The 14,246-nt window shown below is 41.0% G+C and overlaps 1 protein-coding gene across 2 annotated transcripts in view; it reads right to left on the bottom strand.

Annotated features, from left to right (window-relative positions):
* The window catches only part of LOC114622689 (CD302 antigen), a 131,306-nt gene that overhangs the window by 41,054 nt on the left and 76,006 nt on the right, over positions 1-14,246 (bottom strand). Inside the window, exons 31-35 of one of the 2 annotated variants that reach the window (XM_028769116.1) lie at positions 13,813-13,981; positions 11,960-12,109; positions 9,542-9,664; positions 7,667-7,834; positions 4,787-5,817 (exon numbers count right to left, since the gene is read on the bottom strand). In XM_028769116.1, coding sequence (XP_028624949.1) covers positions 5,639-5,817; positions 7,667-7,834; positions 9,542-9,664; positions 11,960-12,109; positions 13,813-13,981 — 789 coding nt within the window. In that variant the 3' untranslated portion in view covers positions 4,787-5,638. Of the gene's footprint in view, positions 1-4,786; positions 5,818-7,666; positions 7,835-9,541; positions 9,665-11,959; positions 12,110-13,812; positions 13,982-14,246 lie in introns of those variants that run through there. The other variant, XM_028769118.1, reaches the window with a different exon arrangement.

Raw genomic sequence — 14,246 nt, 5'->3', positions numbered from 1 at the left:
GAAGGAAGGAAGGAAGGAAGGAAGGAAGGAAGGAAGGAAGGAAGGAAAGAGGCAGGGAGAGATGGAGGGAGGCAGGGAAAAAGGGATGAAGGGAGGAAGGGAGAGAGGGAGGGAGGGAGGGGAGGAGGGAGGGACAGAAGGAGGGAGGGAGGGAAGGAGGGAGGGATGGAAGGAGGAAGGAAGGAAGGAAGGAAGGAAGGAAGGAAGGAAGGAAGGAAGGAAGGCAGGCAGGCTCAAAGCTGCTATGGACCAGCCTCCTCCCACTATGGCTTATCTCTACTAAACTTGTCAAACAACTTTCTCAGAATATACTTCTCAGAATACTTCTATACTTTCACTATATTTCTCAAAATCTCACATTTCCCATTTCTAAATTTCTTCTTTTTGACTTACTTCCTGGAGACTCTGGCTCCACTCTGCTGCTGGATTTCTACTGGCTGGGCTCACCCATGGTTTACCAATCGCCACACTCTCCTGTCTGAGCTCTCTGTTCTTTTGTAAACACCGCCTTGAGGCTACATTCTAGTAAAAGGCTCCTTGGCCAGAGGAATCAACCAGACCTAGGACTGATTATCAATCTACATTAGATTCAGGGAGAAAATGACCAAGACCAGAAACAAGACAGTCAGTGACTGGCAATATTGTCCCTCCTTGTCAGGAGTCCAGGTAAAACTGAGAACACTGTTGGTCTAGGAAGATGATGAAGAGAATTTGAGAGTGACTTCTGGGTTTAGAGTTTGGAGCCAAAAAATGATGTCTACTTCATATTAACTAGCATAAATATAACTGGTTGGAAAACTGGGAGAGCTTCTCAAATTCTACTTGTGATTAGTTCAGGAGAAACAAAGAAATGTATGAACACACAGTTTGTGGGGGTGGAGATATAATGAAAATGTTTTAATCAGATACTCAGGGAATTGTAGTCAAGTGTACATACAGATCATCAGTTTTACGTTGTGATCAGGCTGTTGAGATTCCCCCTCTAAGTCTACACTGTGTAAAACAGAAAGCTGGTGATGATGTAACTGAACCAGAGGGCCGTGTTCCAGCCTCAGCAAACAGCAGAACTTGGCAGCTTTGGCCGTGTGATCCTGGCTTTAGAGTCAAGGAGAGTAGAAAGGGGTTATGGAGTCTCCCTCTGCGACTGAGGAAAGTTGTCGAGGCCAAGCATGTGACAGGAGTGTCCCCGCGTGGAGACCCAGAGAGGTCATTGTGCAAAGCTATGAAGGTGAAGCCTGGATTGCTTTAGAGACCACACAAAGTTAGAGATGCCAGAGCCGCGGGATACCTGCAGAGAAAACCCACTAACAAGGAAACGTGCTGTAGTCGGCAACGGTGAAAGGAGCTGGAGATCTGAGGAGCATTTTGACATCAGACATGGAGATGCAGAGTTTGGAGTGTGCCCAGCTGGTTTTCAGTCTAGCTTTGGTCCAGTATTTCCTCACTGTGCTCCCTTTCATCCCTTATGTAATGGTAATACATACCATGTGCCATTGTATGTTGGAAGTACGTGATCTGTTTTTATTTTTACTTTACAGAAGATTATTTTGTGGAGATGGCATGAATCTCAGAAGAGACCTTGAACTTTGGACCTTTAAACATGTTTGAGACTGTTACAGACTATGGGGGCCCGTATGGGACTGAATACATTTCTGCATTATGTTATAGCTAGCTAGAAGCCTAAGGGGGCCAGGGAGTGGAATGGGGTGGTTTGAACAGGTATGGCCCCTATAGTCTCATGTGTTTGAATACTTGGCTTATAGAGTGGCACTACTAGGAGGTGTGACCTTGTTGGAGGAAGTGTGTCACTTTGGAGGGAGGCTTTAAGGTTTCATATATGTCTGGCCAGTGTGACACATAATCTCTCCCTCCTGCCTGTGGACTCAGATGTAGAACTCTCAGCTCCTCCAGAACCATGTCTGCCTTCTCGCTGCCATGCTTCCGGCCATGATGATAATGGACTGAACCTCTGAAACTGTAAGCCAACCCCAATTAAATGTTATCCTTTATAAGAGTTGCTGTGGTCTCTTCTCAACCATGAAAGCCTAAAATAAATAGATAGATAGATAGATGCATGCATACATACATACATACATACATACATACATACATACATGTAGCTACGTGACGGGTGACAGATGTTTTAAGAGTTTGTATTAACAAACTGAGCTCAGGGGCTGGAGAGAAGGCTTAGAGGTTATGTGCTACCCTTTTAGAGGACCTGAGGTTGGTTCCCAGCATCTTCTGGAAAGCACACAGTGCCTGTAATACCAAACCCAGAGAATCCAAGGCCCTGTTTCAGCCTCTGCAGCCACCTGCATCCATGTGCACAGTCCAACACATATGCATAATAAAAATAAATTTAAAAAAATTGAGATTGCAATATATGAACACATGTTTGCCTGAAACAGAATTATGAAGGAAGCAGAAAATGTCTGGCAAACTGTTGCCATTGAAACTGCTATGCCTTGTGATTTAACATTTAATCCAGTTTGACATTGTGCATTGACACAAATGTGTTTGTCTGTGTTTATGACATAGTGCTTTCATAAAGACTTAGTTTATAAAGCCTTTCATGTGAGAGCAAATTCAAATTTTTGTTCCTAAGCAGGATACGGTTACTGCATTAACTTATAGCAATGAAGTCTCTGCTCCGACAAGAGGGTCTTACTGTTAAAAGCAACCTAAGATGAGGGATTAGGGATCTCCAACAGTCTCTAGGAAATCTCAGCGAAAGAGTCAGGCCTGGGGCTTACTAAAATATAACAGCCAAAAAAATTATTTTCTTTTTTTTTTTTATTTCTCATTTTCTTTAGCTAGGCATGGTGGTGTATGCCATTAATCCCAGCACTCAGGAGGCAGAGGTAGGTGGATCTCTGAGCTTGAGGCTAGCCTGGTTTATAGGGTTCAGGACAGCCAGGGCTACACTAAGAAATCATGTTTTAAAACAAACAAATAAAAACCCAAATGGAGCCAAAACAAAAACAAAAACAACCCCCCCCCCAAAAAAAAACAAAAAACAAAAAACAAAACCAAACAAACAAACCCCCATGCCAACCCAGTAACCACTTAGTAGGGAGAATTTCCAGAGACTGTTTGAGGAAGGAGGAGGGAATTGCTGGGGAAAGGGAGGAAGACGTGAGAGAATGTTAGGATCCCTTTGATATTTGTTCTCTATGAGTTTCTATTGGCTCTACTGACTTGCCTTTTTAGGGGTCTGGCTTTAAGAGACAAATTTGACCAAACCTTATGCAGTAACTGGGTTAGTCAGGGAAGGCTGGAATGGGTAGGGTAGTCATAAGTTTTTGAGGCAGCTGGGACTGGGAAATGGGGAAAGAAACCACTAGGGGGCAGGTCTGGCCTTGTCGAGAAGGACTTTCAAGTACATCATGTAATGGATCCCTGGAACTGTGCTTTTCAACTCTAAGTGCGCAGGATCCTCTAAGAGGAGCACAAAGAATGCAAAAATAATATAACACAGATGGAATCACTGCTGAGAGATACTAAGAGACACATTGAGGGCTTGAGGGCTAGCTCTTTAAGAGTGCTTGGTATGCAAGCATGAGGACCAGAGTTCAAATCCCCAGCACCCATTTGAAGAGACATACATGACTGCATATCTGAGACCCCAACATTTCTGGGCAGAAACAAGTGTTTTCTTGGAGCTTGCTGGCTAACTGGCCTAGACAAAATGGCAAGCTTTCAGCAAGATAAGCAGACAGACAGCAATAGAGGAAAACACTTGATGTCCTCCTTGGGTCACTTTCACACTAATGTGCATGTGCTGCGTGTGTGCATGCGTGCACACACACACACCACATACACCACCCACTAAAGAGAAACACTGAACCAAGGAGATTAAAATCATTTAGCGATACAAAGATTTATTCTTTAAAAAGTGCTCACAAAGTCTTTAAATAATACCTTAACTTGCAATAGCTGGACACTTTCTCATCGTATTAGATATGGGATACAATCAAGCCTAATTTAGAGATGCTTTTGCATGCACGGATCAACTCCAACAGTTTTAAAAGTCAAGCTAACTTTACCACTGCAGCAGCCATAATCACATCTGTGGTCACATGGCATTAGTTTAGTTCTGTGAAGAAACTCCTAGTAATTATTTAAAAGAGGCCTCAAGAAAAATATTTTAGGATATTTGTAGATTACATTAAAACAATCTTAGAAAATTATTTACAACTTTATGATAGCATAAACACCTCAAGCAAAATAAATCTGGATCTTGTACAAAAATACTCTAAAGTATAAACATGAAACACTGAATAAAAAAGTCACCATATTTATTGGACACTACTAGTAAAAATATATTCCAGGTGTTCAAAAGGAAATTACATTCACAAAATAATGTGTCACTGATCATTTAAGTTTTAAATATTTCCATATGAATCACAGAGTTCTGAGTTTCATTGTCTTAGAAACTTATTGTTTACAAATACAGAAGCAGCAAACAACATTATTCAAAGGTCACTTTTATGTTTTGCTCAGATAAAAAGGCAAAAACATAATACATTCATTAAAAGGTGATATGCTGCCTGCTGGGGGTGGTGGCACAGCTTTTGATCCCAGCACTACCTAGGCAGAGGCAGGGGAATCTCTGAATTAGAGGCCAGCCTGGTCTACAAAGCCAGTCCAGGATAGCCAGGACTCTGTTGCACAAAGAAACCATGTTTCGAAAACCCAACCCAACCCAACCCAACCCAACCCAACCCAACCCAACCCAACCCAACCCAACCAAACCAAACCAAACCAAACCAAACCAAACCAAACCAAACCAAACCAAAATATCAACAAAACAAAACAAAAAACTCTGCCACCACCAACAAAAAGTTGATCTCCTATGTGAAATACATAAACTGTAAAAGTTTAAGTCTCATCTGTAATTAGGTCCTTGTAGAAAAGAAAATCACCAAACGCAGACATGCTGATACAGCATGCCTAGTCAATTTAATGGTAACATTCCCAACTTTAGGAAGCATTAACTTTAAGTAAAAAAAAACCAAACAAACAAAAAAAAACAAAAACAAAAAAACCCCACTGAGTATAAGTAATTAAAAAAGAAATGTAACAATTAATTAATACCAGTATAAATATCTTTGAAATAATATAAGGAACATCTTCCAAGAGGCTCCATTTTCTGTGTAAAAAATATGCCTTAGTTTGTATTTTTTTCCCAGTGCTATTTTGAAGCATCATCAATCTTATTTATAGTTGAGTTTTTGCCTGAGGTACTAACTTTACATTTGGTTAGATGCTCATAAAAGGTAGATGTGGAGCCTACTAGTACTGACAGAGTTAATTTCCTATGAGGCTGTTAAAATGCTATTAAAATATGTACATATCTACTTAGCAACTGCATTCTTACAGAGAAAATTCACATTAGCTAAATTTATCTGTCTGTAAACAATCTGAACATCCACTTTGGCTTTACGTCCTCTCTGCTCTGGCAACCGACTCCTTAGCTCGGCTGGCTGTTAGGGCCGCAGCTGAGTAACTCACTCACTGAACGCATTGCTAAGACTTCTACTTAGAAACATAGTAAACACTGATTGCAGGACAATGTTAAGTGGCTCATCTCGCTTCCGGAACATCCAGTGTCAATGAACAAACTCAGAAGAACTTAGTCGTGGAACGAAGGGAGCATCACCTCGTCTTCATTGGCTCCATGCTCATACCGAACCGAAGAGAAGCCTGACCAGCGGAAATGGGATCTTTGCAAGAGGAACCAAATCAGTCCGCTGATGAGCGCTAAGACACTCAGCACAGCGAACAGGATGGCTATGCCTCTGTAATCCGGGCCTGGAATCCAGACATTGAGACATTGTAAGAGAAATGCAACAGTTACTCTTGTTTCTGTTTCTATTCTGCCCCTATGCTGTTTATCCATCTCTCTCATATATTCAGCTGCAGATTGTACTTTCCCATGATGGCCAAGACCAGAACTGTAACCTTCCTGTAATTTTTTTATCACTCCAATGCTGTTTGCTGTCCTCCAAATGTGCAAGTTGCTTTCCACTCCACTCGGAAAGGAGCCAGGACTCCTTGACCATTGTTTGCAGCCCTCCTAAGGGTCTCTGCCTGCCTGGCACCAGCTCTTCTTTGAGTTTCATTGGCTTCTTCTGCCACTGGATCCTCTCTACCTGGCTCCTCTCTGCTCTGCCTGTCCCGGAGCATGCTGGGACTGACCTTTGTGAACTCAGTCTCAGCATCTCTCCTAGTTGATCCCCCCTCCCCTCCCCAGAGCATATATAATAACCATCATTTGGTTTTTACTACACGGAGTTTCTAACTACTTGTTGTTTTCTTCTCTTTAAAGAAAAACTTGACCTGTTTGTCACTAATCCATCTTCCTCTCTGAACTGGAAAGTCTGTGATAACATGTAGCTGATCTGCCTTGTTCAGATGCATTTCATCATAGAAAACAGAATGGAGCAAAGCAACGCATGCATAGATGTAAACCATGCACTGCAATTGGACAGTTATCTTTAACAGTTATATACCAAAATGGAAGCCTATGTTAGTTGTTTTAAAATGTTAATGTGAAAGGTTTACAGCCTTTCTCCATAAATGAAGCTCAATAATATTTTTAAAGTTGTTTAATGTATCAATTCATGACAAAAACTAAAGTTCATACTGCAATTTCATATAGATACCATGAATATTTTAAATAGTTAGATCTAGTTTTAGGCAGTTTTAAAATTCTTTATAGCCAGGTGTAGTGGCACATGTTTTTAATCCCAGTCCTGGGAGGCAGAGGCAGGCAAATCTCTTAGTTCAGGGACAGCCTGGTCTACATAGTGGCATAGTGGTGGTTTCAGGATGGACAGGACTACACAGTGAGACCCTGCCTCAAAAAAAAAAAAGGAAAAACAAACAGAAAAACAAAACAAAATGATTATGAAAGTTTTATAGGACCTGAGAAAGAGGCAGCAAACTAGCTGTGCTGGTTTAAATGAGACATTTAACATGAGCCCCAAAGTCTCAGTCTGTGCCCCCCTTTTGTAGGTGGGGCCTTGCTGGAGGAGCTGCGCCTCGGGGAGGCTTGGAGGGCGTGGCCTTACTCCACTTCCATCCAGCTCTCTGTTTTCTGTGTGTGGATAGACATGTGACCAGGCAACTTCCTGCTCCTGCTGCTCTGCCTGCTCGTTCCCCAGCACCAGGGGCTCTGTCCCTCTGCTCAAGCCAAAGGGCAGTCCTTTGTCCACAAGTTGCTTCTCTAAGCAACAACGGGAAATAGACCTTCACACTTCTACACAGGGAAACCGTCAAGCAAAACACACCGTGAGGACATTCTCAAAGCAGTTTCTTCCCCAGTTCCTATGGCAGCTCCCATTTTTAGTTAGAGGAGCTCTCTACAGAATTTGGCTGTTTTAACAGTTTCATTTTGGAATTCTAGACGTATTATATATTTATCGTTAAAACATTTCTGATTTAATGAACATTAAAGATATGCTTTATAAACACTTAAGATCATGTGGGTAAAAACCAAGCACACAGATGCGCTATTTATTTACTGGAAGTACTGACTGAACGTAGGGCCCCATGCTCACTAAGCCTGGGCTTTCCCAGTGAGCTACAAGAACACCCCTACATTTACTCCTCGGCTCGTTCTGTTCAGTGCTACCGTGAGCACAGGTTGCCTACTTACTCAGAGGAATTTTGCAGACAGTTCTTGCATAGCCACGCGCACATTCAACTTTTCTCCAGGTTTCATTTGAAGCTATTAAAACGCTACATTTCCCGTCGCCATCCTTACTTTTATTTTCCCATTTAATGAATGTCACATCTAACCCATCGAGCCAACTCCAAGACTGATCTGAAGACAAATGATAAGGGCAGTTATATTTATTGCTACTAATCACAGCGCTAACCCCCCCCCCAAAAAAAAAACCTATGAGGTTCAGATAACCCATTTTCTTAGAAGGTTGTTATTTTACATCAGTGGTTCTCGACCCGAGAATCACAACTGCTTTGGGGGTTGAATATCAGATATCCTGCATATCAGGTATTTACACTATGATTCAAGCCAGTAGTAAAATTACAGTTATGATGTAGCAACAAAATAATTTTATGGTTGGGGATCACCACAACATGAGGACCTGTATTAAAGGGTTGCAGCATTAAGAAGGTTGAGAACTACTGTTTTATATAATGCTATTATTTTTAAAAATCAACAAAACCTCACAGGCTGTAGAGATGGCTCATTCAGTAAAGTGTTTGCACAAGGGTATGAATCTGATCCCCTGTAAACCCATGTAAAGTAACTGGGCACCATGGCACATGCCTACGAACCCAGCAATAGTGAGGTACGGAGAGGGGGATCCCCGGGCTTTATTCACCAGCTACTCTGGCTGGATCAGTGAGCTCTAGGCTCAGTGAAAATTTCTATCTCAAATAATAAGGTGGAGAGTAACTGAGAAAGATATCTGATATTGACTTCTGGCCTATATACACATACATACACATGAACACGTGCACACATAAACAAGGTGGAGAGGAAATTCAGGCTGCTACCCAACATTGACCTCTGACCTTCACAAACATGTGCACATATATGCACATACAAATGAACATGTCCACATACGGTGAAATGTATTAAAAATAAGCAAAAGCCTTTTAAGCCTTTAGCTGCACTCCCCACAGGCGAGCTGCTCAGTGTGGCTAGTAACTGCTGTCTTGGACAATGAGAAAAAGAATATTTTCATTTTTTTAAAGATGTATTTTTATTACTTTAAATTATGTGTAGGTGTGCTTCTGTACATGTCAGAGCAGGTGTCTATGGACGCAGACCTAGGGGAGCTGGAGGAAGAGAGAGCTGTGAGCCACCTGGTGTGGGTACAGGGGAGAACAAAACAAAGCCCTAGGAATCCTCTGTAAGAGCAGCAAGCTCTTAGCCACTCAGCCGTTTCTCGAGACGCCATTTTCATCTTTATAGAGCCCTCTATTAGACAGTGATCCATGTGTTTGATAAAGGTACAGGATGCTTGCTTGTGTATTTACTGTGGGACAACTACATCTGCAGAGATCCCTCCATCCCTTAAGAAAACGTGTCATTAAAACTATGCTACTGGAGGAGGGGTTAAGAGGGCTCACGCCTGCTCCCCAACCCACATTTGTTTTTCCACAGTGTGGTAAGTGTGCAAACACCATTTACAATCCATTTAGACAGCCGATATTGAGTCCACTCATTGTTTTGAAAATTACTTGATATTCTAGAGCTGACGTTTAATTATTTAATATTCTATTTTACATAAAGTATGAAACAAACTATCAAATTTACGTACGTAACTCATTCTTTATCAATTCCCTCCTCATCTTTCAAACCCTGCATCTGTTCTTTACTGAAAAGTTCTCCCACAAATTCTCTTTAGATTTAACTCAGCGTGTCTGAAAAAAAAAACCATCACTGGGAAGACTTAATTTTGAACTACTGTGAAACTGTTCAGAGTGTTCGAGTACAGGTGTGGGCTGCCATGTTCACCCTCAGAACTCCGTACCGGGAGCACACAGATGTGTCACTTACCAAGTGAATGCTGAGACAGGCCAAGCCAAACTCTCATAGTAATGTTGTAATTTTCCCTCATCAGTCTGCTCACAAACTTATTCTCATTTTCATCTGCTATGGTGACAACAGTCGCCGAATGATCTGTTGGAGGAAAACAAATTATACCTGATTATCTCCGTGTTAAGCATATGAAGAACGCAACTCCGACTGACTGATTCTGAACTGGACCCTTTGGGAAAAAAAAAAACAAAAACAAAAACCAGTATCTGCTGTGAATGAGACCATTGGGAAATTGAAGCTTCATTCAGAGACTATCTTTAAGCTTTTGGCATTTATGTTAAAAATTAAAAGTGTTTCCACAAATAAAGCTCCAAAGAAGTTAGAGGTATTTTTAAATTTAAATTTTGTGTAAAGAAGCTTTATAATTTAGAAACATGTATGTGGCAGTATTGTTGTTGTTGTTGTCGTCTGTCAAATCAGTAAGGCCTTTGTGTTTGAGCAGCTGGCTCTGACAACGGGGGTTTGTGACCGTATGAATAAAATGCCACCTCTGTATTTCTAGGACTTGCCTTAAAAACAGCATTTTTGTATAACTTAGGTTTAAATTTGCTTCTGTTCAAAATAGAATTAAAAGAAGCCTGGCTTGTTCCCTCCTACCTTAGTACCTCACACAAAACTGGCTGCTTATAACCAGCCTGAGTTCCCAAAAGTGACACAGGATTGAACCAGTTAATATTCTTTAAGCTTAATATGTTTCCTAAACACGTACAGAAAACAGTGTTATAAGTAATGTCAGATAGAATAGAAATAAAGAATAAGTAATCTAGGAAATGCATCCTAAAAGGAAAGAAAGGCTTTGCCTTGTATAGAATATGTTTAACATTATGCAACCTAGGAGATAATGCCAGAGGTATTATCACCTCTTACAGAGAGGGAAACTGAGAGTCAAGAAGATGCAGTGATTTCTCCAGGCTTACAGAGCCAGCCAGCTAGAGAATTTAAGAAGGCGATTGAAACCTTTGAAAGAAGAGTGGTTTCGAGTTCACCATCTTCAGGGCATTGTGCTACAAGTGCAAACTTTATGCCACTTCATTCATTCCTACGATGCTCCCAACTGTCCCGGACTGTCAGGTACTATTTTCATTCTCAATGCTCTCTCTGAGAAGAGAAACAGTTCTGTGCCTTCTACAGCATCACTTAGGGAGAGCATGTGAGAGCTGGAAAATGAACCAAGACCCTCAACAGCTCAAATGTCTTACCAGACCTGCTCACACGCTGCATCTACAACAGCGGTTCTTATCTTCTCCCTCAGGCGGAAGAGGCAGACCACATAAGTAAACACATAGGTATTTTTTATAATAGTTCCCATCATGTGTAAACATGGACACCATACCAAGGTTTCCACATACAGTACCTGGTATGCACTTAAGCAGTAACTAAAATGCATTCTAAGCAGCCTATGGGTATACAATATTTAGCAGAATAAATGAGGTAAATGCCATCCGCATAGTTACCCAGGGAAACGAAATAGCTTTGATTTTTGAGATAGTATTGGTGGCTCTCTTAGAAGTCATTTTACAATATGACTGAAGGCAATGACTGGGTCCCTCACAGGAAGTAGTCAATCACTGGAGTTTTTTTTTTTTTTTTGAAATGGCTACATGTGAAGTATAAAGTCTTGTCCCTTATTTAGGTTCTTAGGATGTGGGACACTCCTATCCAGAATGGATGGACATGATCAGCTGATTTAATTACCCTCTTTACTCCTAGCTTAATATTAAAAACTCAGCAATGGACTATGGAGTCAATTATATTTTGCCTCTTGACCCCCTTTTCTAACCATCTCAAAGTTTATCTATTTTTTATTTGTTATTGCTTCTACTTAATATTAATACTTAACATTAATAGATCACTTAGCATTTTTACTTCTTTCCATTTTTACTTTCAATATATTTACCCTGATTTTGGTATTTACTCTCATTTTTGTTATTTTTAAGCCTTTACCTATATGTATGGGAACAGCCTGGTCTCATGTAGCCTAGGCTAGCCTGGAATTATATTGCTGAGGATGACCTTTAGTTTCTGATTCTCCTGCCTTCGAAACCTCCTAAGTATTGGGGCTGTAGGGATGTACCAGCAGCTCAGTATATGTGGCCCTGGGATCAGACCCAGACATTAGACGAGCATAGCTCTACCAACTGAGCAATATCCTCAGTCCACCAATCATTTTAAATGATTATAGCAAAATCCCATTGAGATTTTATGTGTTAAAATACTTAACTGTTTCCCTAATATCGGACAATAAGGTGGTAATGCTACTATAAAATAGAAATACTTTTAAAGCACTTTCCAAGATATGGTAATTTCTCTCATTATTTCCTTAAGGAAAAAAATTGTGAAGAGTGGGCAAAAGAAAACAAGTGAATTTTAACTTACCAAGTTCTTCACACAACTGTTTGGCCTCTGAGAAGCTGTGCAATGCCTGGTCAGATGAGTAACAGTGACCCCCATACTGGATCCACTGGGAACCTCCCCTCTTTGTCACTGGGCATTTTGATGATTGTGCCTTAGAGGACAGCTCTTTAGCTGTGAAAAATGTTAGACATGGCTGTAATAATGCACACAGAAAGGTAAATCCTTCCCTCAAATCTCATTAAATGCCCCCACATGAAACCTGTGCTTGTGGAGAGCGGCCTGTAACTCAGTCCACACACGGTTGAAAGCCACAGTCTGGGCCCTACCGATACACATTCTAGTTATGTTTGGAATACACTTCAAAACCTCCATGGTTGATGGGGGAAGTGCTTTCCCTTGAGGATGGAATTCAACCAGCTTAGAACACATAGATCAATTGGGGAAGAAGCAGATACAGACTTTGGTAGGCCTGCAAGTATTCTGAACCAATAATTAAAATCCATTCCCTTGACTTCCCTTTCATTGTGAAAACGTAGACCAACATTTATATAGATACATAAAAACTGACATTAAGGACACAACTGCAAGTAAAAAGTTGGCAATTTGTAACTTTTTAATTTACAAAATTAAAAACAAATTGTAAAAATCAATTTTTTTCCTCTCTCAAATCAAAAGATGCTATCTTTTTTAACCTCTTAAAAATTCTTCTGGTTTCCACTCAACCTGTTTTGCGTTTTAGCCGAGTCAGGCTAGAAGCCCTAGGAAGTGAAGGTTGGGTCTCTTAGGGCTCATGAGTCAGTCCTTTCAAGAGCACTAAGTGCAGATCATCTGAGTCAAATTTCTGGCCTTGTCCCAGTGGGAGCCCAGCCCAGACTGCAGCTCTGCTGTGCATTCTACACTGCTTTAAACCTCTCCCTGTGGTTTCTGCACGCCACAGGTGGGTGGGGTTTTTCTTGTTTGTCGATTCTGTGATTCCAGAAAAAAAAATGGCCTCTGACATTTCCTCCATCAAGAACCTTGGGCTGACTAGTTCCTTCTGCTTCTGACTTCTGTTAGTCAGGATCAATCCTTTCAAATTTCAGTTGTTTTCGTTCACCTCCCCAATGGTACCTATTTGAGTTCCCCCTCCCCAAGGCCCTGCCAGTTCAACACGTGGAGTAGTGGGGGACTTTCCCCACCGCTGTTGACCAAATACATCCATTAAACTCCTCATGGTGATACTGGAGGAAGGAGGTGGTACCTGAAAGTTCTTTTTCCCTTTGTGAAGTAGTTGATGAGCCCAAGGGATATTTTCCTGTTTCTGTGTGCTTTATTGTATGTCATATATTCCAATACTTTTCCTTAACATTTCCTTTCCTTCTGTGCCTAACAACTGAGGAGCTGGTTCTTGATGATGTCATTTAGGGAACACCACAGCCTTTGGGATTCATTTCTATGTAAAGCAAGAACCTTCAGATTTGCCAGTTGGTAATGGCACACACCTTTAAGCCCAGCCTCAGGAGGCAAAGGAGGGTAGATCTCTATAAGTTCTGGGCCAACCTGGTCTACAGAGAGAGTTCCAGAACAACCAAGGCTACACAGAGAAACCCTGTCTTGAAAAAAACCAAACCAAACTAAACCAAACCAACCAACCAAAAACAAAAAACCTTCAAATTCTGAAGTAAAATGTAACTTGTGATATAATAAGTGTTCTTGAGAACAAATTTCCTGACATGAGATACCAACTGTATATTTATCACAAAAAATCAGGAAGTGTTTTTATACAATTTGTGGACAAGCCTTATTTAAATCTATAAACATGTTCATTAAATAATGATGTGCATACATTATATCAGATTTCAGTAAATACACAGTTCTTCAAAATCAAGTCTTACATTTTGTAGGCTTGTAACAAATAGCACCATCCTTAACAGACAGGCATTTTTCACGTCTCCAAATTCCTTTTGGGTATAAGACGACACAATCTCCAGGAGGTTGTGGGCTCTTCCACGGGATGTAGTCAAATGCACTGCCGTCAGACCACTCAAAACTCGATTCGCTTCCCTGTTTGGGAACAGTGTGGACACCCTGAGCTCAGATGTGAGACTTGAGAAAGAACATAAGAAGAGTGCACACACGGTAGGAGCTGAGTGCTGACATGTGCTCATACTACTGTAAGTATAGGGCTATCTGTAGTGTTGGAGGCTTGCTTTTGATACAGCAATCTGGGGCATGTGATCGGGCCAAACATAAACAGGATGTTACATTTAGAGACAGAGTCACTCTATTCTCTCTCTGGATTTACTTAAAGGCTGGATTTATGAAACAC

Source organism: Grammomys surdaster, unplaced genomic scaffold (assembly GCF_004785775.1).
Source record: "Grammomys surdaster isolate TR1022 unplaced genomic scaffold, NIH_TR_1.0 191, whole genome shotgun sequence".
NCBI lineage: Eukaryota > Metazoa > Chordata > Mammalia > Rodentia > Muridae > Grammomys > Grammomys surdaster.
Note: the sequence above shows the minus strand (reverse complement) of the source record. Positions and strands in the feature narration are given on the sequence as shown.